At 39.7% G+C, this 24,266-nt stretch overlaps 1 protein-coding gene across 4 annotated transcripts in view; it reads right to left on the bottom strand.

The window, feature by feature from the left end:
• The window catches only part of VDAC3 (voltage dependent anion channel 3), a 39,735-nt gene extending 19,913 nt beyond the window's left edge, over positions 1 to 19,822 (bottom strand). The window contains exons 1-5 of one of the 4 annotated variants that reach the window (XM_045005190.1): positions 19,663 to 19,822; positions 10,450 to 10,561; positions 6,986 to 7,057; positions 4,860 to 4,909; positions 3,281 to 3,283 (exon numbers count right to left, since the gene is read on the bottom strand). In XM_045005190.1, the coding sequence (XP_044861125.1) occupies positions 3,281 to 3,283; positions 4,860 to 4,909; positions 6,986 to 7,057; positions 10,450 to 10,483 (159 nt within the window). In that variant the 5' untranslated portion in view covers positions 10,484 to 10,561; positions 19,663 to 19,822. Of the gene's footprint in view, positions 1 to 3,280; positions 3,284 to 4,859; positions 4,910 to 6,985; positions 7,058 to 10,449; positions 10,562 to 19,544; positions 19,640 to 19,662 lie in introns of those variants that run through there. The other 3 variants (XM_045005191.1, XM_045005193.1, XM_045005192.1) reach the window with 3 other exon arrangements.
• Positions 19,823 to 24,266: the final 4,444 nt, after the last annotated feature.

Genomic DNA, 24,266 nt, shown 5'->3' with positions numbered 1-24,266 from the left:
TCCATGCAAAAAGATGGGGTCTCAATTAGCTATTACCACTCAAAGAAGATCTTAGAGTCAATGTGGATAGTCCTCTGAAAACATCTGCTCAATGTGCAGAGGCAGTCACAAAAAAAAAAAGCTAACAATGTTAGGAACCATAGGGAAAGGGATAGATAATGAGATAGTAAATATTATAATGCCACTATATAAAGCCATGGTATGCCAACACCTTGAATACTACATGCAGTGCTGGTCACTCCATCTCAAAAAGGATATATTAGAATTGGAAAAAGTACAGAGGAAGGCAGCAAAAGTGATTACCGGTATGGAACAGCTTCCATATGAGGAGAGGTTAAGACGACCAGGACTATTCAGCTTGGGAAAAAGACAATTAACAACGGATGTGATAGAGATTTATCAAATCATGAATGGTGTGGAAAAAGCAAATAAGGAAATGTTATTTACCCCTCCACATGACACAAGAGCTAGGGGGTCACAAAACAACCAAAAGGAAATACTTCTTCACACAACGCACAGTCAACCTTTAAAACTCATTGCCAGGGTCATGCTGTGAAGGCCAAAAGTATAACTGGGTTCAAAAATGATTTAGATAAGTTCCTGGAGGATAGGTCCATCAATGGCTATTAGCCAAGATGACCTGCAATGCAACCACATGCTCTGGGTGTCCTTAAGCCTCTGACTGCCTGATGCTGGCACTGAACAACAGAGGTGGACCACTTGATAATCACCCTGTTCTGTTCCTTTCCTCTGCAGTAGCTGGCATTGGCCGCTGTCGGAAGACAGAATATTGGGCTAGATAGATCATTGGTCTGATTCATTATGGCTGTTCTTATGACCCCTTTCCCCAAACCTTTTTATTCTACTTCGTACCATTGAACATAATTCTTTCTGTAACTCAGTTGCCTACTTCCTGACCCAGTCCCCTAGTGCACTACTGAACTCCAAATCCTTAAGACAAAAGGTCATCAACTGGAGAAATTCTAGTGCAAAAGACACTTCCCTCCATTGTAATGTCTGGATAAATCCCAAAGACTTCCCTCAAGCCACCTTCTGGTCTGGAAAAAATCATCATTTTATTATTCTGTATTCTTTAAAGACATCAAAAATCCTTGGTTTTTAATTCAGTTACATTAGCTCACTTCTTCACTACGCTGTATCCCTCTTCTTTTTCACCTACAAAGTCTGCCATATTCTTCCATTCTAAAACTGCAGTAGTATATGATACCCACCAGCTCCACCCTCTCTTTTTCCCCTTACACAGATTCAGTCCTCACATATCCTGCACCCAGACTCCCATCTATTCAGAACACTGCATCCACCTTCTAACCTTTACACATGAACATAATCACATCACCACAATTCTTAAAGGGCTCCAAAGGCCCTCTATCTACAAGCAAAATTGCACTCCTCACCCTCAAGGCATTGCCCTGCCAAGACTCTCTCTCCTTATACTCTACTGGCTTCACCTGCTCTTCTAATTCTGACCACCTCTTTACCCTCCTTTATGAGGTCCATTCTTTGATGCTGCTACACCAGCTGTTGAACTATCTGTCCCTTTTCTCTACCTCGCAGATACTTTTGTAAAATATAGCTCAAAACCCACATTTTCCTACACTGCCTACAGCCAGCCAGATGCTGGCCAGTTCCCCATACAGTAGGATTTATTATTATCAAGACTATGCCTCTCCTTGTCAACTGTCCGCATCTACTGTCTAACCCTCTTGTAACTAAATCAGTAAATGCTGTGTGAACATATGAACAACACATTAAAAATGTTAACTGTATGGTACATTCTGATTATAGTTATAATGCACATCAGGCAAGTTATGAGAAGTGTCTGACAAAAGACAATTTCAGTTCCCATCTTTGGAACTCTAATTGTAAAGATTAGACTTGTTACAAGCCTTTGAAAACTTGTATTCTTAGATGGCACATACTCTATTTCCACACTTCCAGGCGAATGCAATGTGCCATAAGTTTCAGGAAACTCAGACTTGGAACAGTTTTAAGTACCAGAGGGGTACTAACAAAAACATTTCTGTCACAATATGCAAGATGGCACTCACTTTATGATTATGCCATGCTGCAACAGCACACAACTGTCTTAAAATAAATCCATCTAGACATCAAAGGAAAATATAGGATCGAGATCAGGAAACTGACTTCTGTGGTTGATTAGCCTTTAAACAGAGTTTTCAGGCTCCAAATGTAAGTGCACAAATCTCTGATTTGTTACTTCTGTGAGACTGTTTAAGAGACCAATCTATAACTGACTTTAAAAATCTCTCATTTGATATTAATGCAGATCATCAATCTAAATGGCTGAACAGATTTCTCAGATCAAAGGACAAGAAAAAGATCTGGTCTGCCCTTTCCACTAAACACAGTGAAGAGAAAGAATCCTGCTGTCATATGATCAAAAGCAGAAGGATTTTCCTAGCAGTTAGAACTGGATCTCCTTCTGAGAGAGGACAGTGCAGAGTCAACATTTGTTACCATTCATCTCTAGACTGTCAAAAGCAGAGTTGTGATTGGATCATGTCCCGTGAGAGCATTTCTGAAATCCTCTGCCTCAGAATGCCAGACTGGCTTAATTTCATATACCAGTCTGAACCAGTCCTCAAGCTCAACTTCATAACTGACCTTTCAGCTCACTGTGGCAGACATCTTAGAAAAACATGAGACACTTAGTAGGACACTGAACCAGTTGTGCTGTATGAAGCAACAACATCTGAAAGAAAAGTCTGCGAGGGAATGAAAGCTGTATATGAAGGTTCTACCTCTCAAACTGAGAGAGCTCAACACACGGTAAAACTACTTGCCGTTATATCAAGACAGAGTGTGGCTTCCATTTGTACCCAATTATGTGGCACATCCCTCATTTTGGTTCCCAGCTCACTTCCAACCCACACAAGCCTGCTGTTCTTTCATCGTTAATGCAAAATACTGATATTAGAAATGCTAAATCATGATTCTGAAATAACAGAAAATTGTATCTATACCACATCATTTCTAGATTCCTTTCCTCTTATTTTTGTTGCGTTTCTATGGTTCTTTGACACAGACTTTAAATACCGGTGTTATACAATTGGGTTATAGTGGAGTGTAAGCTATGCACACAGGAATGCTTCATGTCAGTTACCATTTTTCCTTCACCTCGTAAATAGATTAGGAATGTCAATGTGTGTCACAGTCCAGAACAAAGTATGTAAAAGTAGGAAAGCCCATTAGAAAGTGACAACAGGAAGAAATACACAAGAACAATCACTATTCTTACCAGCTGAATAAGTAGCCAAAACCAAAGTTGCATGGAAAGGGGAGAAAACATTTGAGAAATTAAGGATTTTGATCAATCAGCAAACTTAGTCAGATTTGAATGTTCTCTGTATACATTCTGGCCATTATTTAACACAACAGCCTCTGTATAATATTCTTAGCATTTGAAAATTACAATGCATTGCTAAACAAATTGCCTAAAAAACCCTGATATTTCATACTTCAGAGCTATTTCATTTCAGTCACAATAAAAAACTTGTATTCCCCATATCTTTGCTATCTCACTGTGGTAATCCACTTAACTGTGACAAACTACAAAACAACAAGCTACCTGCTGCTATAAGAATGAATTAAGATGTTTGTGCATTTGTGAGGTGTGAATGTACAACCAGAAGGGAGAGCTGAAGCAAATATGGGCACAGTAGAGGTTGAAAAGTAATGTGAGTGAAGCAAGCATAAATGGTACTGTACACATGCATGCACAGGAGTGCAAAAGACCATGGAAGAATAAGCATGCCTAGTGCGGAGATATTCTTGAGGGTAAAGGTAAAAAATATGGATTCTATTCCTCGCTCTGTCAGGCTTCCTGTGAGATCATGGGGAACTAATAATTTTCCCCTTCTGTAAAATGGGAATTATGATATTTTGTATTTTTCAGAGATCCTGTGAGATTTAATTCAGTAATGCATGTCAAATGCTGTCAAAGCCTCATGTAATAGATGCTATAGAAATGCTATGATTCATTATTAAGCTTAGCAGCATAAGCATAAAGGAGCAGCATTCAACCCATTTTGAACAGAACTAGAAATGCAAGCCCAAGCACAATAAAACTCCAGCTAAATTATGTCCCCCAGGTCACCAATGGTGTCAAAGATTCAAACACTCCCTTTAAATCCAGCGAAGATCTCTGGCAATATTTTGATGGTGGGAACTTGGGAGTATAGCTTTTGCAAAGCCAGCCAGCTCGCTCTCAACTTCATCCAAAACCTCATTTAGCTAAAGGTTTTCGGTGTCCCGAGTCCTTTGCATAAATAGTTAATTCAGGATTGTGAATCCAGACTAATAGTAGCGGATGATCTGGCCTGCATCCATAAGCAGAGATGAGAGTCTAAATTTAGCTATAAAAAGGTAGTGAGAGAACACACATGACTGGAAGCATGACAATGGAAACCCATTCTGAAGACACCACGAAGAAGGAAGAGTGAACAAATGTACCCATGCAAATCCTAACATAATGACAGCATGCTAAGTGAAAGTTTGTGTAGATCACAGAGAAAATACTGAGATACCAATTCTTTACATCATTCTAGTAGCACACCACTCACCTCTAGGCATTAAAACGAGATGAAACAGAAAAGTAGGAAATACCAGTGAATTACTTTTGTTATTAAAGAGGTTTACTCTCATCTTTGCTAGACTGATATCATTTATCAGAGGGGTAGCCGTGTTAGTCTGGATCTGTAAAAGCAGCAGAGTGTCCTGTGGCACCTTATAGACTAACAGACGTATTGGAGCGTGAGCTTTCATGGGTGAATACCCTCTTTGTCGGATGCATGTCATTGAAAGTCTTCAGTACTCACCACTCCGCTGGAAGACTTGGTCTTCAGCTCTAACTTGACCATTCCAAATCCTGAAACAGAAAAATTCACAAGTTTCTATAACAAGAATATAATAGACACTTACTCCAGTATGAAACACGTTGGGAGTGTTTGCTTGAAACAGCCCACCCTGTTACTAGGTGCTGATCTTCCTGGGAAAGTATTAAGTGGTTTCTGATGATTCACCAAGGTAGGTGGCTCATTATCCATTGGGATGAAAGGGAGACAGAAGTGTCTATTTTAGAGTACAACTAGGGTGTGGGCTTGAGCAGTCCTGAATTGGATTAATACATTTTAAGACCAGAAGGGAACATTATGATCATCTGTCTGAACTGCTGCATAACACAGGCCAGAGAATTTCATCTAGTTACATACCTGAGGCAAGAATTACATCTACTTGAGCTAGGGCATATTTTTAGTAAAACATCCAATCTTTACTTAAGAGACAAAGTGATTACCCCTTGATAAATTATTCCAATGGTTAATCATATTTACTGTTAGATATTTGTGCCTTATTTTTCATCTGAATTTGTCTAGCGTCAACAGATCTCATTAGACATTTGTCTTCCAGACTGAAGATATCATCAGATATCTTTTCTCCATTTAGATACTTGTAGACTGGGATCAAACCACCTTTTAACCTTCTCTTTTAGAAGCTAAATAAACGGACATGTTTAAGTCTCTCATTGCAAGGCAGGTCTTCCAGCCCTCAAATAATTTGTGTAGCTCTTTTCTGAAAGCTGTCCAATTTGTCAACATCTTTTTTGTCATAGTCTCACCAATACCACATACACAAATATCATTTCCTTATTCCTGCTTGATATTCCTTTGTTTACACATCCCAGAACAACATTTGCTCTCTCTCTTTAGGCTGAAAATCTAGAAGCAGCTAAGACTAGAAAGAAAGCTTGAGCTGAAATTGTTCAAAATATAGTTTGGTCTTTGTTAACAAAGACCAGTCTGAGAAATGGTGAGTTTTTGACTTTACAGTGTGTGAACTTTGTTTAGAGCAGTTTGGGAAACGCACCCACTCACACACTGTTTAATAACAAAATTTCACAAAATAGATGATTTCAGAATTCATGACATGTCACTGTACTGAGAGTCTCAGGATTCCCATAACTGACCATAATTTAAATCAGTCACAGGCAATGAAAATACAGAGAGCTAGATGGACTGTATCTTTGTATCTCTCAAAGCAGTTATTCAAATGAATTTATATGACATATATAAATCTAAAATTCCCAGATGCAAAAGAAAAAAAAATCAAACCAAAGGTCAACTATTAATTGGACGATCAACACTTTTACCACTTCCCCCAATACAGAGACAGATATTAGCAATTTTCCTTTAAAAATTCTTACAGCAGATGAAGAAATGATCATCAATTAGGAAGAAATTCATATGAAGATCCAGGAAAATACTTAAATATACATATATAGAAAAAAGCCACTTCTTTATCAGCTATATAGTGCTAGTTTTATGCCACAAACAATGTAAATACCGCATTAAGCCATTGTTCATGTAAATTATCAAGAATTGCAAACAAGAGAACAGTTCAAGCAGAGAGTTCCTCCCCTAGAGAGACTTTCTGGTTTTCTTTTAAAATAACATTTTCCAGTTTAAAGTGCTCTAAATTATTTGTACTGTGTCCAACATTACACATAATTTTGTCTCAAACAACATAGGAGCACTCTACCTGAGGGGATCGTCTGTTGCCAATGGTCTGCTATGGCAACTTACATCGAGGGGTTGGACCTAATTATACATATTCCTGTAAATAATAAAGAAGGTGAGAAGCACTGCATCCTCTATAAAAGGCTGAGGACACTGGAACACTTCTCACTATTCAAATTACATTTTGTGGCACCTCTCTGACCAAGACTCAAAACAGTTTCGTTTCTAGTTTGTTTGATACTCAATATATAAACACACCATAAATGTGTAAGTAGCACTAAATATTTTCTCTCTCTCTCGTACTTGCTTGGTCACATTATTACTACAAAATATTATTTCTGTGAATACATATGTAAATATTGTTATTACATTTCTTAGGTGCCTTAACAAAAGTAAGTTTATTAGCATCAATATATGATCACGCTGCTTACCATATCCTTTGTTGAATACATCCCTGGCGGATTTCCCCAGGTCACAGTAGGACGGTGGGACAGCCATTGGGTCTGAAAAGATTAGAAGTGAAGAGAACCCAGAGTTTACAATACAGAGCCAAAAATCTTACTAAGCAGAGAGACCTTCCTTACTTCCATGTTGTTTTGTCAGAAAGAACAAAAGGTATTTTATATCAGAAATTTAACATAAGCCAACCTATTATTCAGAATCACTGTACCCCAGAAGTGGAATTAAATTCTAGCAATGTACTTGTCCCAGAATCTGCTAATATTGTATCAGAGAAAGAACCCAACAATTTATTGACTCCATTTCTGTTCCAACAATTGAATGCTCCTTTCATGATAGGAACTGTTCTGACAAGAGCCCTAGGTGAAATACCCCAGGGTGGAGAATACTCATAGAATTGCAGGACTGGAAGGGATCGCGAGAGATCTTCTAGTCCAGTCCCCTGCACTGAAGAAAGTATTATCTAGACCATCCCTGACAGGCGTTTGTCTAACCTGCTTTAAAAATCTCCAATGATGGAGATTCCACAACCTCCCTAGGCAATTTATTCCAGTGCTTATCTATCCTGACAGCTAGGAAGTTTTTCCTAATGTACAATCTAACCTCCAGCTCATTGATTCCCCAAGGTTAAAGAGAATTTTTTTTCTCCTTCCTCCTTGTAACAACCTTTTGTGTACTTAAAAACTGTTATGTCCCCCTTCTGTCTTCTCTTCTCCAGACTAAACAAACCCAATTTTTAAAACCTTCCCTCCTAGGTCATGTTTTCTAAACCTTTAATCATTTTTGTTGCTTTTCTCTGGACTTTCTCCAATTTGTCCACATCTTTCCTAAAATGTGGCACCCAGAACTTCACACAATACTCCAGTTGAGACCTAATCAGCGCAGAGTAGAGTGGAAGAATTGTGTCTTGCTTCCAACACTCCTGCTAATATATCCCAGAATGATGTTTGCTTTTTTGAAACAGTGTTACACTGTTGACTATTTAGCTAGTGATCCACTATGACCCCAAATCCATTTCTGCAGTACTCCCTCCTAGGCAGTCATTTCCCATTTTGTATGTGTGCAACTGATTGTTCCTTAAGTAGAGTACTTCGCATTTGTCCTTATTGAATTTCATCCTATTTATTTCAGACCATTTCTCCAGTTAGTCCAGATCATTTTGAGTTTAAATCCTATCCTCCAAAGAACTTGCAACCCCCCTCTCCCCAGCTTGGTATTGTGCGCAAACTTTATAAGTATACTCTCTATGCCATTATCTAAATCATTGATGAATCAGCAAATGAAAGCCCATGGAGTCCAATATTAACTCAAAGCCAATTTAAAACTATATAAGATTTTTTCCCCCTTGTTTTCTTGATTCTTCCCCTCAGGTAGTCTTCCAGAGCTTTGGAAAATACAAAAAGGACATCTGTCTACAGTATGTGGATGTGACTGACACCCTGGCACCCCAATATTCACCACTGCCATGTAATTAGGATATGTTTTGTACAAAGTATGCTTTGTAAGGTATCATTCTAAAAGTCTTGATCTGCTAGACATTAATATGTTGTTGGATTGTATGTGCTATCATCGTATGTGAAGTTATTAAGTTTGGCTATGTATGTGTTACTGAAACATGTGAGGTTGAAAACACCCACAAACATCCTTTCAGGTACAACAGTAAAAAGGGAAAACAATGTTAACAGTTATGAGGAATTGCGCACAAAGATTACCCCAGGAACTATGTACAACAGAAACCTCTCAGACAGCACTACACAATGGGAACTGTTTGACCCAGGTCACAGCAAAAGAGCTCTCCAGCAAGTGGGGAGAAGATATAAAAGGGGGAAAATGACATCATGAGGGGACCTCATTCTCCCTACAACAACATACTTGGAAACACCTGAGGAATAAAGACTGAACAAGACTGAACGGGGGGAAGTGATGGTCATAGGCTAAAAGGAATTTCTAGCCTGTGTATGAAAACCTGGGAAACCCAAGCTGCGAAGCCAAGGCAGTTTGTGCCTTAAGAATCTGCCAGCCTGTTTATCACTCAGGATGAGAATTTGCTAATTCATATCCTATCTATCTGGTATGTTAAACTCAGTTTACCTAGTAAATAAACAAAACCACAATCTACTTTGATCTGTTGGCTATCATTTATAATCACTTAAAATCTATCAGTTTGTAGTTAATAAACTTATTTTATATTTTAATCCAAACCAGTGTGTTGGACTAAGGTGTCTGGGGAAAATCTCAGCTTGGTCACCACAAGTGTGCATGGTCCTCTTTACATTGAGGGAGAGGCAGACTGAGTGTTAAACCCATATACTGGCCAGATTTGACCAGGGCAGTACAGTAGTGCTCTGGGGTCCTAGGCTGGTGGTTAGAGAGCCTGCATGTGACCGCAGCTGGGTGTGTTCCTACCTGTGTGAATGCTGGTGACAGTGCAAGCTTGGAGGGCTTTAGCCCAGGCTGCTAGGTCAGTGGTATCCCAGTTCCAGTTGGCACACCAAGACCTTGCTGAGTCTCTCTCTGATAATGCACTTAACAGAAAAACGAGACTATGGTCTAACATGAATAACTGTTTCTGTACCAACTTTAATTCTGTTTAAACAGAAAAAAGCCAGAAACTGAAAATTGTGAGTGGAGTGTTAGTTTTAATGTTGGATGTCTCAACCCTTTTGTTTGGTGTCACTACCTAAATATTATTAAATACCATTTTAAATAATAATATAGTCTGCTAGTGGTTTCCCATTAAAGAAGTACAGGTAGCTTCTATTCTAGAGTTTGTGCCTGAGAAATAAGGATTTACAATGGCAAATCTTAAACATCCATCATGTTACTGTGGGTAGCTTCTGTTCCAGAAAGGACCAACTAACCAACAGCTGAATGGCTCATTTGCTGCAAATCTCTTGAACAGCTGCCACTAGAAATATCTCCAATCGTCCATTTGATAAATTATATTACATTGAAAGCACCATTGATCCAAGATAATAATAATGCAAACTAAGAGGTAAAAATCCTTAAAATCATCAACTCCCTTCAAATACTCACACCACTTACCTTTCCTTTGAACTACAAAGCAGTGCTAACTGTTTAGCCTCTTTCTTATTACTGTTGGGTTTCTCTTCCCCTACGCTCTTGCTGAAGAGCAAACTTGAGTTCTTCTGACCTTTGTGTGACAAGAAATCTATTCTTGCAGCAAGCAGTTTCTGACTTCACTCACAAAAAGACAAAACTAATCAAGCGCAGAACTGCTTCACAAAGCTCACTTTCTGTCACTATCCTGGCTATTATGCAAGGATATCAACAAAGTATCTGAATTAATTCACAACTCAACCTTGTGGATGGATTACACAGAGCTGAGACAATTTACACTCTCTAATGAACCTCTATTTTTAATAGCTGGCCTTCTGCTATATATATATATATATATACACACACACACATATACCTGTGGGTCTAGAAGGTACAGAACAGCTGGACATGACCGCAGATTCCTTATATGAAGATTAGGTCATAAATTATGTACGTCTCAAATGTGAACTTATAAAAGGCCTTTATACCTGTCAAATACGGAAAAAAATTTGATGCATCATTAAAGATGAAAGACAAGTTTTACTTATACTATTACAGCAGCATCTTCAACCTAGTCATGGAGCAGGCTGCATTTCTGATATAAAACCTGATTTTCACCAAAGAGCAACTGCAGAGGTGACCCAGGAGCAAGTTATTCCACAATTTTTTAAAAAGTTGCTGTTATCTTTTAAAGTTTGTCAGAATTTTTCATTCCATTGTTTTCAAAACAGCTCAATGACTTAAAATCATTACTAGGAATTAAAGTAAACAAAATAAAGAGAACACAGCCAACACCAGGAAAGTGTAAAAGCAGATATTGTGGTTATGGATATGTGGTTAACTGTTTTTGAGGCTTAAAAAAATGTATTAGGCATATATACGAGCAAAAGCCAATACCAAAGATGATGCTTTGCACAAGCCCCCATCAGATGCACAAGCGGCATCCTGGTGAGAAACCTAGTAAGCTAAATAGCTCTACCTCTTTCACTATCCACACTAGGTAATTCACCACCCCACTCCACCCCGACTTTTTGGGGAATATCCAGCATCTCCCTCCCTCATTTATCAATTGCTGAAAAGGGGGCGGAATCACTACTCCCCTATTCCTTTAACAGGGTTTGCTTAGACTTTAACTTTCAGTCATGTTTTAACACATGGTAACTGACAATTGATTAATATGTTAGCACAAGATTGAAACTGGACTGCACCATTCTTCCCCCCCCCACTAGTTTTCCCAATACCCCTATCACCAAACAGAAAAGTGAATGCAAATTGGAGAACAGAAGAGGGTGTCCAGCATGTAGTCAGTGAGAGCTCCCACTGTACCTAAAGCATATTCAAAGAAAATCAAAAGGAAAGATCTTCTACTCTGACAAATACCCATTCTGTCATTAAGTATCACCCTCCTGCTCGGCATTCCACTCCATTTGAGCCCTGTTTTCATAAGGATCTCTAGTATACCTTCCGTATTAGATTCATTACCTGTAAATGTGACCCACAATACACCCCATATGCTTTTGTAAAGGAGTTAGTATATACTCAATGTTAAATAATGAGTAGTCAAGTATTGACAGTATTTTTAAAGAGAAACATTTCTGAGCATGGGACTCACAAATGTGTGCTTAAGGGAGAATTGTACCGCATCATCCCTGAAGGAGGTGCTGACTATCACCACCAGTTATGGACCCAACACCTCAGCAGCAAAGGCAGACTGGTGAAAGTAAAGGATGATTTCAGCATCCCAACTACTCTATTGGGTAAATGGCCTCAATTTTTGCCTGGTCTGAGATACAATGACCATTTCAGGGCAAGATACCTCTCTCAAATGATTTATGAAGTAATTCTAGACACCAATGGAAATCTGAACATGTGATTTATTTCAGCGGAGAGTCACAAGATATCAGATTTTGGAAATCACATTTGGATTACACTTTTACTCTTCTCCAACTCAACTGATGTGACTGTAGCAGCTGTTCTCTAGACAGCTATTAGAGCTAGTACAAATCAGTGTTACCAGTGATTCATAAATGGTGATCTGAAAAACTGCTTCTTTCATAGGAATGATGCATTTGTCAGGCCTCTGGCAGAAGCATTTTCTGCTAGCCACATTGTCTATCTTTGGGAGTTTCCACTTTTCAAAGATTCTGATTGACTAAATTCCAAAATCCAATAACCTCCCCATAATTTTCATGTCTGTTAGATGTTTCTTTAGTGAAAATTCAACGCTAAACAAATTTACAGAAAGTATCAAAACTGAAGTAGTAGCAAGCACTTAATAGGACTGACCTGAACTGCAAAGCACTGGGGATATAAATCAACTAAAGAAATTTTTTTTTTGTTTAAACTGGTTCTCAATAAAATTAAATATAGGGATTCTTTTAAAAATAAAAAAATTTGCAATTAAATTTGAAATTGTGACAATTTATTTTAAGGCCTACTTTTACTACAATCTAAAAACATTTAAATTACATTAAAAAATCAAGCAGTACATGTTTGCTGTCGAGTTTTAAAAGAAAGTCAAACCACTGAACTGGTGGAAGTCACTTGCTAAGCAGCTGGAACCAAAGTTTGTTGAAGTGCTAAATGAGCTTTTGACAGCAGTAGCCTCTTCTGTAGGTGCAGAGAAAGTATTTTCTTCATTTCAGTTTATTTAACTAGTTCATTTTTAAGAAACCAATTGTGAGTTAAAAAAAGAAGGAAAACTTGTTTTCCTAGCAATCAATGAACAACTAGTTGAGAAAGGATGATACCTACTACTTCTAAAATCTTGAAGGACATGGTGAGTAGAAACAATCAGTTTAAGTGACTACAGATACTTCCTTCATTTAAAAAAAAATCAGTTTTAAACGCAAAACATTTGATATAATTTTTCCTTACATATCCAGCACAAGGTAGTTTTATTTAACCATTTAAAAATGCTGGTTTTGCACACTTTTAATTTAAATTTCAATCCAAATAGAGAAAGATACAAATCACAGGTAAAAAACAACCACATAGCAAATGAGAAATGCATCATTCACCATTTTCTAACATACTCTAATATTTAAAATAAGAATATGAATAAATGTAAGTTAAGTCATATAACTGTTTCAATAAATGCATATAGACATAGTGCATACTCCTGGTTACCAAAAAGAAACACTAAATTTAGTGAAAGGGCTAATGTTCTAAAAATTATCAACTAAAGATTAAGTACAAATGCAAAACACTTAAAATTTAAATCAAAGTTTTGTGATTGCTAATTTAAATCATGATTAATATCAGTGATCACTGATTTAAATTAATGCACCTTGCTGGAAAGTGGCTTAACACTTGATTACATTTAAGAGGGCGTGCCACTATAGATATATCAGAGGAGCTATAATGGTAAATTCTCCTAACGGAGACAGCTTATACCAGCGATAGTTTCTGTGTGTGTATAGTTTCAACCAGTTCCCCAAACAGAATAAACTATACCGACAAATGGACTTTTCTGCAGGTATAACTGCATCTACACTAGGGCTTTTGCTGCCATAGCTATGTTCATCAGAGATGTGATTTTATTTCCCCCCCTCCCCCCACACAACTGAAGCAGCTATACTGGTAAAACTTTCTAGCATAGACCAGGCCTCAGAGAAGCTAGGTCAGGGGTCGGCAACCTTTCAGAAGTGGTGTGCTGAGTCTTCATTTATTCACTCTAATTTAAAGTTTTGTGTGCCAGTAATACATTTTAATGTTTTTAGAAGGTCTCTTTCTATAAGTCTATAATATATAACTAAACTATGGTTGTATGTAAAGCAATTAAGGTTTTTAAAATGTTTAAGAAGCTTCAATTAAATTAAAATGCAGAGCCCCCCGGACGGATGGCCAGGACCCGGGCAGTGTGAGTGCCACTGAAAATCAGCTCACGTGCCATAGGTTGCCTATCCCTGAGCTAGAGCAATGTGTGCTGCAGACAACAAGGGAAGATTTGATGCTGATAAAACGTAAACTGTTACACAAAGGGAGAAGAAATAAAGCAGCAAAGACAAAATGGAAGGCCATAACTAAGTGGCAGTCACATTAAAACAAGTTTAAAATAAACTCTTTTCCCCCACATCACTAAGCACTACAGTAGCCACAGAAGAAATGTGGTCTTGTTTTTGGAGGCTGTAGTGATAGGTGGTCAATGAAAACACTATCTGGTACACAATAAGAACACTACTACTATCAACCACAATATTGTAATGCTGCATTTCAATGGAGCAGGGGTCCCCAACGCGGTGCCTGTGGGTGCCATGGCGCCCGCGTACTGGCCGGCGGACAAGCATCCACTGAAATGCCGCCGAGAAGCAGTGTCATCTGGATGACGCTGCTTGTCAGCGGAATTTCGGCGGCGACGCCTATTGACGTTACCGCTTGTCGGTGGCATTTCGGCGGATACTTGTCTGCCGCCACGGTCCTCTGTGGCTCGTTATCTGGCGCCCGCCAGATGAAAAAGGTTGGGGATCACTGGTATGGAGGATTAATCTCTGATCGCAAAAATACAGGCTTCTAAACTCATACTATAATTAAGCATTTTTGGGGTGAGAGATAAGCAAAAGAGTTATCAAAATGATCGAATTTTAGATTGACATTTCCTTTATTCTAATATGTTTTCAGCACTTATCAAATGTTAATGTAAAACATCTATGGATTTCAGTTTCCCAAAAACTTTTTAAAAAGTCAATATTTATATTTCCACTGCAATTCTCTCTCCCAGCAAAGTCCAAAAGGCAACGTGAATACCTGGCTTCTGTTGACATAATATATTCTTATTTCCACATTGAAGAGTACCTAAATTTACCCAATAAAGTTTTGCAGTGAAATTATTAGACTTATAGGAATTAAATCAAACATTTTCTCCATTAAACTTCATCAGACAGTTGTAGCAGCTCAGAAACAAAAAACAGCTTTGTGCATGCAATCTGCAGCAGCCTAGGACTCAAATACCTCTCAGACTTTGCTGAAAGAGGAAGAAATACCTTTTTGGGGGGTCAAATTAACATTCATCCAAAATACAGAAAAAGTAGTAATACTGTCCCCATTTAAGATATCAGTATTCTGCATCTTGCAAGGGCAAAAACATCCATTGGGAAAGTAGTAGTAGTACTTTCAGGATGAATGAGGTTTTCGAGATACTGGTTTTGAATGAGCGATCAAAATGAACAAAAATTCCGAGTACCAGAAATCTGAATCCAGGTATGATTTTCTTCCAGTGGGAGGAGGAAGAGGGAGATAGGTCATTTGCATGCATTAAAACCCAGGCATATCTACTGAGGTGTGTGCTTGTAGCATCACATGCTACACTGTGAGACTCAACGTGCCAGGGTGGATAAAAATCAATGCTTTTTTTTTTTAATCAATTTTTTTTATTTAAAATCGGATTTTTTTGATAAAATGCTTTTTGAGGAGAAAACCGATCTAAAGATGGTTTTAATTAAGATACATCACAGCTCAAAGATATCTCATCATGGAATAGAGATTATAAATTCTAATTCTATAGCATGAGACAATATATTCATATAATGTTTAAGAAAAGTTTTGTAAACAAGTTCCAATAGTTCATGGATTAGGGACCCAATCTTATGGGGTTCCAGGGGCTTCTGTATAGATTATTTAGGTTAATCTTTCTATCTATCCAATGGGACTCAGTGATCAGTCTAGAAGATGCTTAAGTTTTCAGTTCTCAAACTGTGGATTTGTCTCTCCAGAGATAACATGCTTGTTAACAGCAAAAATGTTTTAAATAAAAATAAATAAATAGAGGTGAGAAATAGCAAACCTCAAACCTACTGTCCCTCTGCAAATTTGTGTACACAGAGTCAATCCCTTACCTCTCTCCAAAAGTGGAAAGTTTCAAAATGTTCAATGAATAGAAGACTGTTGGGGGCAGAATAGATCTGGACAAGGAGAAGAAGTCTGGAGATAAATTTGAGACAGGAGGGACAGGCAGTAGAAACAAAAGTGAAACTGTTTGAGCAGCATATTCCAGAAGTCTTGAGGTCTTTCTGAGTGTAGACTTCATTGATTTGAAATCTACCATACCATTCTCTCACTAGAAGGGAAAACCTATAATCTATAAGAGACCCAGTTTGGGAATATTTTAATGAAGTTCTTCTACCTGTGGGAAAGACAGGCATGCGTGCAAAATGCAAACAATGCAACAAAGAAATGCTAAAGCCTGGCTGCCCAAATGAAACATCGTGAGAAGTGTTCCTTCTCAGGAGTCAAGTATTAGAGGGGTAGCCATGTTTGTTGCTTTTTACAGATCCAGACTAAGTCTATAAGGTGCCACAGGACTCTCTGTTGCTTCTCAGGAGGAAGCTGTGTTGAAGATGATGAAAGGAACATGTCTGAACATGCAGGATCTTCAGGTTGATAAACTTATTTCATACTTCTTTTTTAAGGACTGCCTGTCTTCCTTCTAGAGTATTCTTGAATTCTCATGTTTGAGCAAAAAATATAGTTGCTACTCTATGGTACTATCATTTTAGATGCAGTTGTAATAAAAAATAAATAGCTGAAATAGGCAGATCTTCCTTTTCCAATTTCACCTTTAAAGTACTACTGAGTGTCAGTGACTGCAATAAGTAATACTAAATGAGCAGTATGGCAATAATTAAATAATTGTATTGACTTGTTTTGTTTAGAATCCATCCTCAACATACAGGATTCTGAAGACTATCCACCTTCAAGATCACCATCATTTTCTATAGTTTCAGTGTTATCTGCCAGTGATAGTGTTTCAGTCACATCATGTATGTCACTGCCACAGTATATCACCTGTAGCAAAAAGAAAAAAAACTCCATCTTCCAGATACAACCATAGATAAGTTTGTGATAAGAACCAGCAGATTACAAAAATTGATGAATTGATGAAAAAATTGCCCCGTTTGTTTAGGCAACAAACTCTCCTTTCCGTATGATTGAACCATGTTAATCAAGTGTGGGGTTCTCAGTCATTAAGACCTGGATACAGTTCACCCAACAGCACAGATGTTGCAGGCAAATTGCTGGATAAAGTGTATGAAAGAGAAATTGAGCAGTGTGCAAAAGGTCTAGAGGGTAAAATTGTTAACCTGAGTCTTGATGGGTGGAGCAATGTCCACAAGGATCCTGTTGTATGCGCTTGTGTGACAGCAGAAGAAGGGAATGTCTTCCTTACAGAAACAATTGATACATCAGGAAATGAAAACACAGCAGAATACTTACAAGAAGTAGCAGTAAAAGCTATAACAAAATGTGAAAAAAAAAATCAAATGTCTAGTACGCAGCTTGGTCACAGACAATGCTGCAAATGTATCCAAGCTAAGAAATTTAGAAGAGAGTCCCAAGCTAATAACATACAGTTGCAGTGCTCATTTGATGCACCTTCTAGCCAAAGACTTAAGTGTTCCAGAAATAAAAGCTAATGTTGTTGAAATTGCAAAATACTTCTATAACAACCACTTCGCAGCAGCTGCTCTGAAAAAAGTAGGAGGAACCAAACTAACTCTGCCACAAGACGTGCAATGGAACTCAGTAGTGGATTAGAACTGACCTAATCTGATGACAGTTTGTGAATAAAATCGTGAAAAAGTATAGATGGCACTGTAACAGCCAAAGGTCTTAAGAGAAGTGTTGAACACATGCGGAGTACTCTCAAACCTATTTCTATAGCCTTGAACAAAATGCAGGGAAATAGCTGTTTTATTGCTGATGCTGTTGAAATTTGGAAGGAACTGAGTGAAATGTTAAAAAGAGAAATATGCAATGACAGAGTCAAATTACAAGCATTAAAAAAAACGAATGGGATAAGCACCATCTCCAGCTCACTTTCTTGCCAATACTCGGTACCAGAGTCAAACCTTAACTGCAGAAGAAGAGGAGTTGGCTATGACATGGACATCCAGCAATAATTCCTCCATAATGCCAACTATAATAAACTTCAGAGCTAAGGGTGAACCATTCAAGAAATATATGTTTGCTGATGGTATTTTAAAGAAAGTCACAGTAGTGAACTGGTGGAAGTCACTTAAGCACTTGGATTCAGAGACTGTTGAAGTGATAATCTCACTTTTAACAGCAATGGCTTCTTCTCACTCACTCACTGCTGGTGTAAAAAGAATATTTTCTTCCTTTGGACTAATTCATTCCAAATTGAGAAATCATTTGGGACCTGAAAAAGCAGATTATGAACAAACAGGAAAATGAAGGTGAAGACAACTGAGTTAGCTACAGAAGCCAATATTTTAAGTTTCTCATGTTGACCTGGCTAACATAGTCAATTTAATTTTTTTTTTTAAAAATACTTCATTTAACTATTTTATTTAAAATTTTTTTAACAAAAACAAACTTGATTTTAAAAAACTTGAATGTTTAACTAAATTAAAAAATTAATGCACTTGTTGTGTTAAAGTATTATATATTTGCTGTTGAAGAAAAAGAATCCAGAATACATAATGTTGTTGTTTTAGTTAAATAAAACAATTTAAATGTCTGTCTGGTGACCTCCTCCTCCTAATATAGCATGGCAAGAAAAATATTAATGAGTAACCTGTTGAACAGGAGATATTTATGAAGTCATTGGGAGGTGAACTATCTGCTTCAATTACCTTTGGTAAATGAAATAACCAATCATTCCTTTTCTTGTATAGCTGTAAAACTAATCTGAAAAGTTTTCAAAATAAATCACTTTTAAAATGAATAGTGTGTACCTTCTAAAAATGAAACCTACATCTATCTTTGAGTTGTGAAGAATATGTATTAAGGTTATAACAATCAACAAGAATGCACTTTTATGTAGAAATCCATGATTAAAGCAAGTGTCCCTGACTACTAATTTAAATAATGATTGAATCCACACTGCAACGTCCCCAGCCACCCTTAAAAGAACATTAACTAAACCAGAGGCAAGCATAGTATTCTAAACTGCTTTTAACACAATTAAAAACAAAAGTTGATAGATTTAAGTTTATGTTGTCCTTTAACCAGTAATCAAGGGCATGAATCAAAGTCACAGGTGTCACAGTCCTGAAATAGTCCGAAATTGTTTGGGTTTCTGTGAACAAAACCAATGGAAACTATGTAAAGAAATGTGTGTATGCGCACACACCTTCTGCCCCCTGCCCGTTCCCGCCCCCAAGACATGGAAATGCAAAAAGGACACAGCTCATATTGCTTTGAATTTAACAGCCAAAGCCATCAGTTGCCATGACAGCACCACAAGGTGACTCTGGAGACATCCAGAGCAGGAAATTGTCAGGACACAATTGAGTTTCGTTATTGTAAACGCACCATACAGACGCTGTAACATACACCAGAGACAGAGACATAAAATACGCAATGTGCTGTCCAGCGGCTACGTTCCCCTCACCCCTCCTTGAGCGTTATACAACCCCAGCCCCCACACAGGGGCCCCCAGCCACCCCCTGCCCTCCCGCACGGACCCCGGCCCGGCCCTCACGTCGCCCAGGCCGGACACTGCCCTACCCGCTCTTATAGCCCGACGGGGCGTGGGGCGCACGGACCGGGCACTGACACCGCTCCCGGCTCCGCTCGGCTCCCCCAGGCCCAGCTTCGCACCTCGCGCCCCCCTCTCCCCCCGTACCGTAAAGCCGCTGTCTTCTGTCTCCAGGCTCAAGGTCTCGCTCTCGCCACGCCTATCTACAGCGCATGCCCAACGCTCCCAGTTCCCAATGACACACGCGCGTCGCTCTCCCTTACGTCACCGCGCGTGCGTAGTACCACCCAGTCTAATTCCCGTTGCATCTTCTCACAGCACCGCAGAACGGTACATGCAGACTCGTACTGCGCATGTACCGATGGGTAAAGACCACCACCGCGCATGCGCGCGTGAAGAGCGCGGAGGACACACAGAACATTTCAGATTGCCCGGAAGCTGGCGAGAGACTCAGTCTGCGCATGCTCTGTTGCCTGAGCGGGGGGGGGGGGGGAGGGTGGTGTTCCGCCCCCTCGTAGTTCTCCCGGCAGCGAGCTCCGCCCACCCAGTCCCCATTGCCCCAGGCCTGGCGAATCCCCTTTCCGAACTCGCCGCCAGGACCGGCCTATTGCCATGGCAACCCCCGGAGCCTGCAAACAGAGTTGCTCTCAGAGCCGCCCCTGGCTCGCTCAGCTGCCGTTCGGCTCCGCATCGGTAACGGGGGCACGGCGGCCTCCACCTGGCCCCGCCCCGCTCCGTCCTCGAGTCAGCCCCACAGGCCTGCGCCAAGGGTACACAGCGGAGCAGGACTAACCGCCTTTCCCGCCCTCTGCTGTGCAAACCTCCCCGAACGCTACAGGCCCAATCCCTGCTGCAGGTTTGCTCCCATCCTCCACTTGGAAAAGGTGATTTCATTCCCCACCCCATACCTAGTACAAACTCCCCAATGCAACCCCGGCACAAACTTTTCTCCCACCGTCCCACGTAACGTTGTAGCATGACTGCCTCTCACACAGCGCCCGCCACCCTCATGACACTACCATACTTCCCCCACACTATCCCCCAACACATCCCTTCCAACACTGCTGTTTCTCCCACGTACACCGTATGTCTCCCCAAAATGCCCTCTCCCTTCTCTCTGTCACACACAGCCACACTATGGCCCTCATGTTAACCCCAAGCATTTAAAAATCATGAATCAGTTCCCCCCAATAATGGCATTAACTTAAAAATCATGGGTTTTTTTAGGACATAAGAATGGGCATACTGGGTCAGACCAAAGGTCCATCCAGCCCTCTGACAAACAGAGGCTAGGGACACCATTCCTTACCCATCCTGCCTAATAGCCATTAATGGACTTATCCTCCATGAATTTATCTTGTTCTCTTTTAAACCCTGCTATAGTCCTAGCATTCACAACCTCCTCAGGCAAGGAGTTCCACAGGTTGACTGTGCGCTGTGTGAAGAAGAACTTCCTTTTATTTGTTTTCAACCTGCCGCCCATTCATTTCATTTGGTGGCCCCTAGTTCTTATATTATGGGAACAAGTAAATAACTTTTCCTTATTCACTTTCTCCACATCACTCATGATTTTATAGACCTCTATCATGTCCCCCCTTAGTCTCCCCTTTTCCAAGCTGAAAAGTCCTAGCCTCTTTAATCGCTCCTCATATGGGACCCGTTCCAAACCCCTATTTTAAATTTTTGCCTTTGTTTTAATTTGCCTTTTGTGTTCTGAACGTTTACAGTACACTTGCTTCATGTTTTCAAGCCTTTTTCCACAGGTGCTAGGGCTGGGCACTTGATTTTTTTTTATTCCAACACCTGCAGGGGGTGGGAAGAGAACCACCCTCCACTATCTCAAGACTCAAAATAAAATTATGAGTTGGCAACATTCACCCCAATCACATTTTCCTACACCCCATCAGTCTCAATCATTGTACGAACTAAACAAATATATATATTTAATATAGGGAACTGTTTCCATAAGCTTATTTTACTGTAAGCAACACACATGACCCTGATTCTAACCTGCACTCACAAGCTTTACACCACTGTGAATGCAAGGTGACCCAAGTCCACCAGATCTAGAGCTGGTGTGATGATTTAGGGTATCTAGCTGTACAACTTATGGATGTTACTGGGATGTTGTATTATAAAATTGCTGTCTTTTTTAATGCTTCTGTGTGAATATGAATCCCATCCTAGCTGCCATGGGTGGTCACATCCTCCTAGAACAAATACAATGGGGAATAGTTAGAATTCAACAACCCTATTCTGGTGCAGATCCCTTGGAACAGTAGGTGAGCTAAAGCTTAGGAAAAAGCAGTTTTACCCTACCTCCTTTGCAGAGGGGGAGAAAAGTAGGAGCAGTGGAAATTTACCAGGAGCAGTACAGGTGACCAGTCAGGTGGTAAAATAAGGAACCACACAGAGGGAACTTAGAACAGGAGAGGGGTAGGGGATGGACTGGCCTAGGGCCAAGAAGTTGGGCTGGAGGACATGATTTCACTTTTCAGCAGACAAATAGTGCCCTGCAGCAGGACTTGGACCCCAGGCCAAAGAATGCCCTGCAGTGGTGAGGAAACTGAAGCAGGGGAAGTAGGCTACAGGGTTTACTATTTTGTTTGATCTGTACTCTCTTGTGATTTATATGATTAAATAAAAGAACAATTGTTTGAGACTCTGGGAAAAGAGTCAGATATGTTACATGCTAACATTTACAAGCCTTGTGAGAGAGTTAAAATGGTAAACTAGAAGCTCACACCTTAGGGTGGAGTTCTGGGAGAGGATGTTTAAGCTTCTGAGGTATCTTGGGGTTCAGCACTGGTACTGGAGGCCAAAGGGGTTCCATTTCCATGAAAGAGTAGCAGGGTGCCCAGGAAATGTGCCAGAGAAGGACAAAGGGAGGAAACAGTAGTGCAGCCTGCTGAGACCCAAGAAAGCTTATACCTGGAGACCCACAGTGAGCAAATACAAGGGGTTGCTTGGCTAGGATTTGTGACACAAAGAGACTACTGCACATGTACAAGGGTTGTTTGATAGCTCAGAGCCATGGCAGCACTTCTACACCACTCTCCCTTCAAGCTGTTGGTATAGAGAGTATGGCCAAAACTTAACCCTTATAAAGCTTTTCCTAATCCCTTACCTAAATATCCTTTGCTGGATATTAAGCACAGCATTTAGCATACACCCTTATCCTGATATAACGCTGTCTTTGGGAGCCAAAAAAATCTTACCACGTTATAGGTGAAACCGCCTTATATCGAACTTGCTTTGATCTGCCGGAGTGCACAGCCCTGCCCCCCCCAAGACTGCTTTACCGTGTTATAGCCGAATTTGTGTTTTACCAGGGGAGAGGTGTATTTGAAGTCTCATCAGATCTGCTCCCTCCTCCCTCCCAATCTTTCTTTTCTCAAGACTAAACAGGCCTAGTTTTTTAAACCTTTCCTCATTGGTCAGGGTTCCTAACCTTTTATCATTTTCGTTGCTCTCTTCCGGACTCTCTCCATCCTAACTGAAGGAAAAAGGCATACACATGCCTAAGGTAATAAACCACGTTATCATATTGTTACCCTGGCCCTTCTACAACCCCTCCAAATTGTTTGTTACTCAGACTCATATCACATCTAAGCTTTAATTGTAAACTATTTCAAGTACTGACTTTGATTTCTATGACTAACACACTTTTGAAAAGTTACAATAAATATCTTCTGTAATTTTGTCTGCTCACCAATGTTTCCCTTTCATCTGTTACCTCAATAAAGATTTCCTGTGAATTTCTGCCAAGGAATTACTTATTCTAGTATCTTTGATTGTTTAAACTTTTTTTCCCCTCCAAATCAGTTTTATTTCTCTTAAACTGTTTGAGTCAGGAGTCATAATTATAGTTGCTTTAATCTACTTAAACAGCAGCAGTTATAAATCTAGAGATTGTTACATGGGGGGTGTAGTGGAATGTGGATGTGGGCTATTTAATGGAAGGAAGTCTATCACTTGGAAAATATTCCTCCAGAAATACATCACAAAGATGGAGGCCTTGGCTTACATGGAAGACATTCAGAAATTCTCCCACCTTAGATCTAGCACTGATACAGCTACACTCGGACTAAACCAATAGCATGAGAATTGCTAAAAATTGTGTAGAAAAGGCTACACAGTCCTTGCCAGGGGGCACTGGGAAAAGGGAGTGCCTTGTGCTGCTGCAATTACTGTGACAGCTCTTAGTGGGTGGGTCAGGAAGAGCAAAGTAATGCAGAAGAGCCTCTTTCTTGCCCTGCTGGCTGGAAGCTATTGCTAAAGTAGAAGATTATATGGAAGAGTGGCAGGAATGCCCAAGAGCTGGTGGTGTGTGAAAGGAGGGAAGCTAGTTAGGGCAAAATTAAACTTAAATTGTGGGTTGGAGCCAGGGAAATAAAGCATCTTAAAAAAAGCAAAAGATTTGACCCCTTTTCTTTCCCTGTTCTCACTACTGATGTTCCTAAAGGGATCTGTGCTGCTCCAGAGGACTAATGTGTTTCTAAGAGGGAACAAGGATTGACCATAGGGAAACCACTTGTGAAGGGACAGACACAGTTCACTCAGGAAGAAGAGACCCCCTAAAATAAAACCACACCCATTCCAGCTATCATTTATTTGTGAGAAATGTAGGTTTGTGATACAAAAAGGATGATGGTCTAAATTATTTGGGAGTTTGAGGGGGCTACTTCCTAGGAAAACTATCACTTTATTAAAGTATAGTAAATAGCATGGCTAGTATCTAGGGCAAACAA

Source organism: Mauremys mutica, chromosome 2 (assembly GCF_020497125.1).
Source record: "Mauremys mutica isolate MM-2020 ecotype Southern chromosome 2, ASM2049712v1, whole genome shotgun sequence".
NCBI classification, from domain to species: Eukaryota; Metazoa; Chordata; order Testudines; family Geoemydidae; genus Mauremys; species Mauremys mutica.
This window is presented reverse-complemented; position numbering and strand designations above follow the sequence as displayed.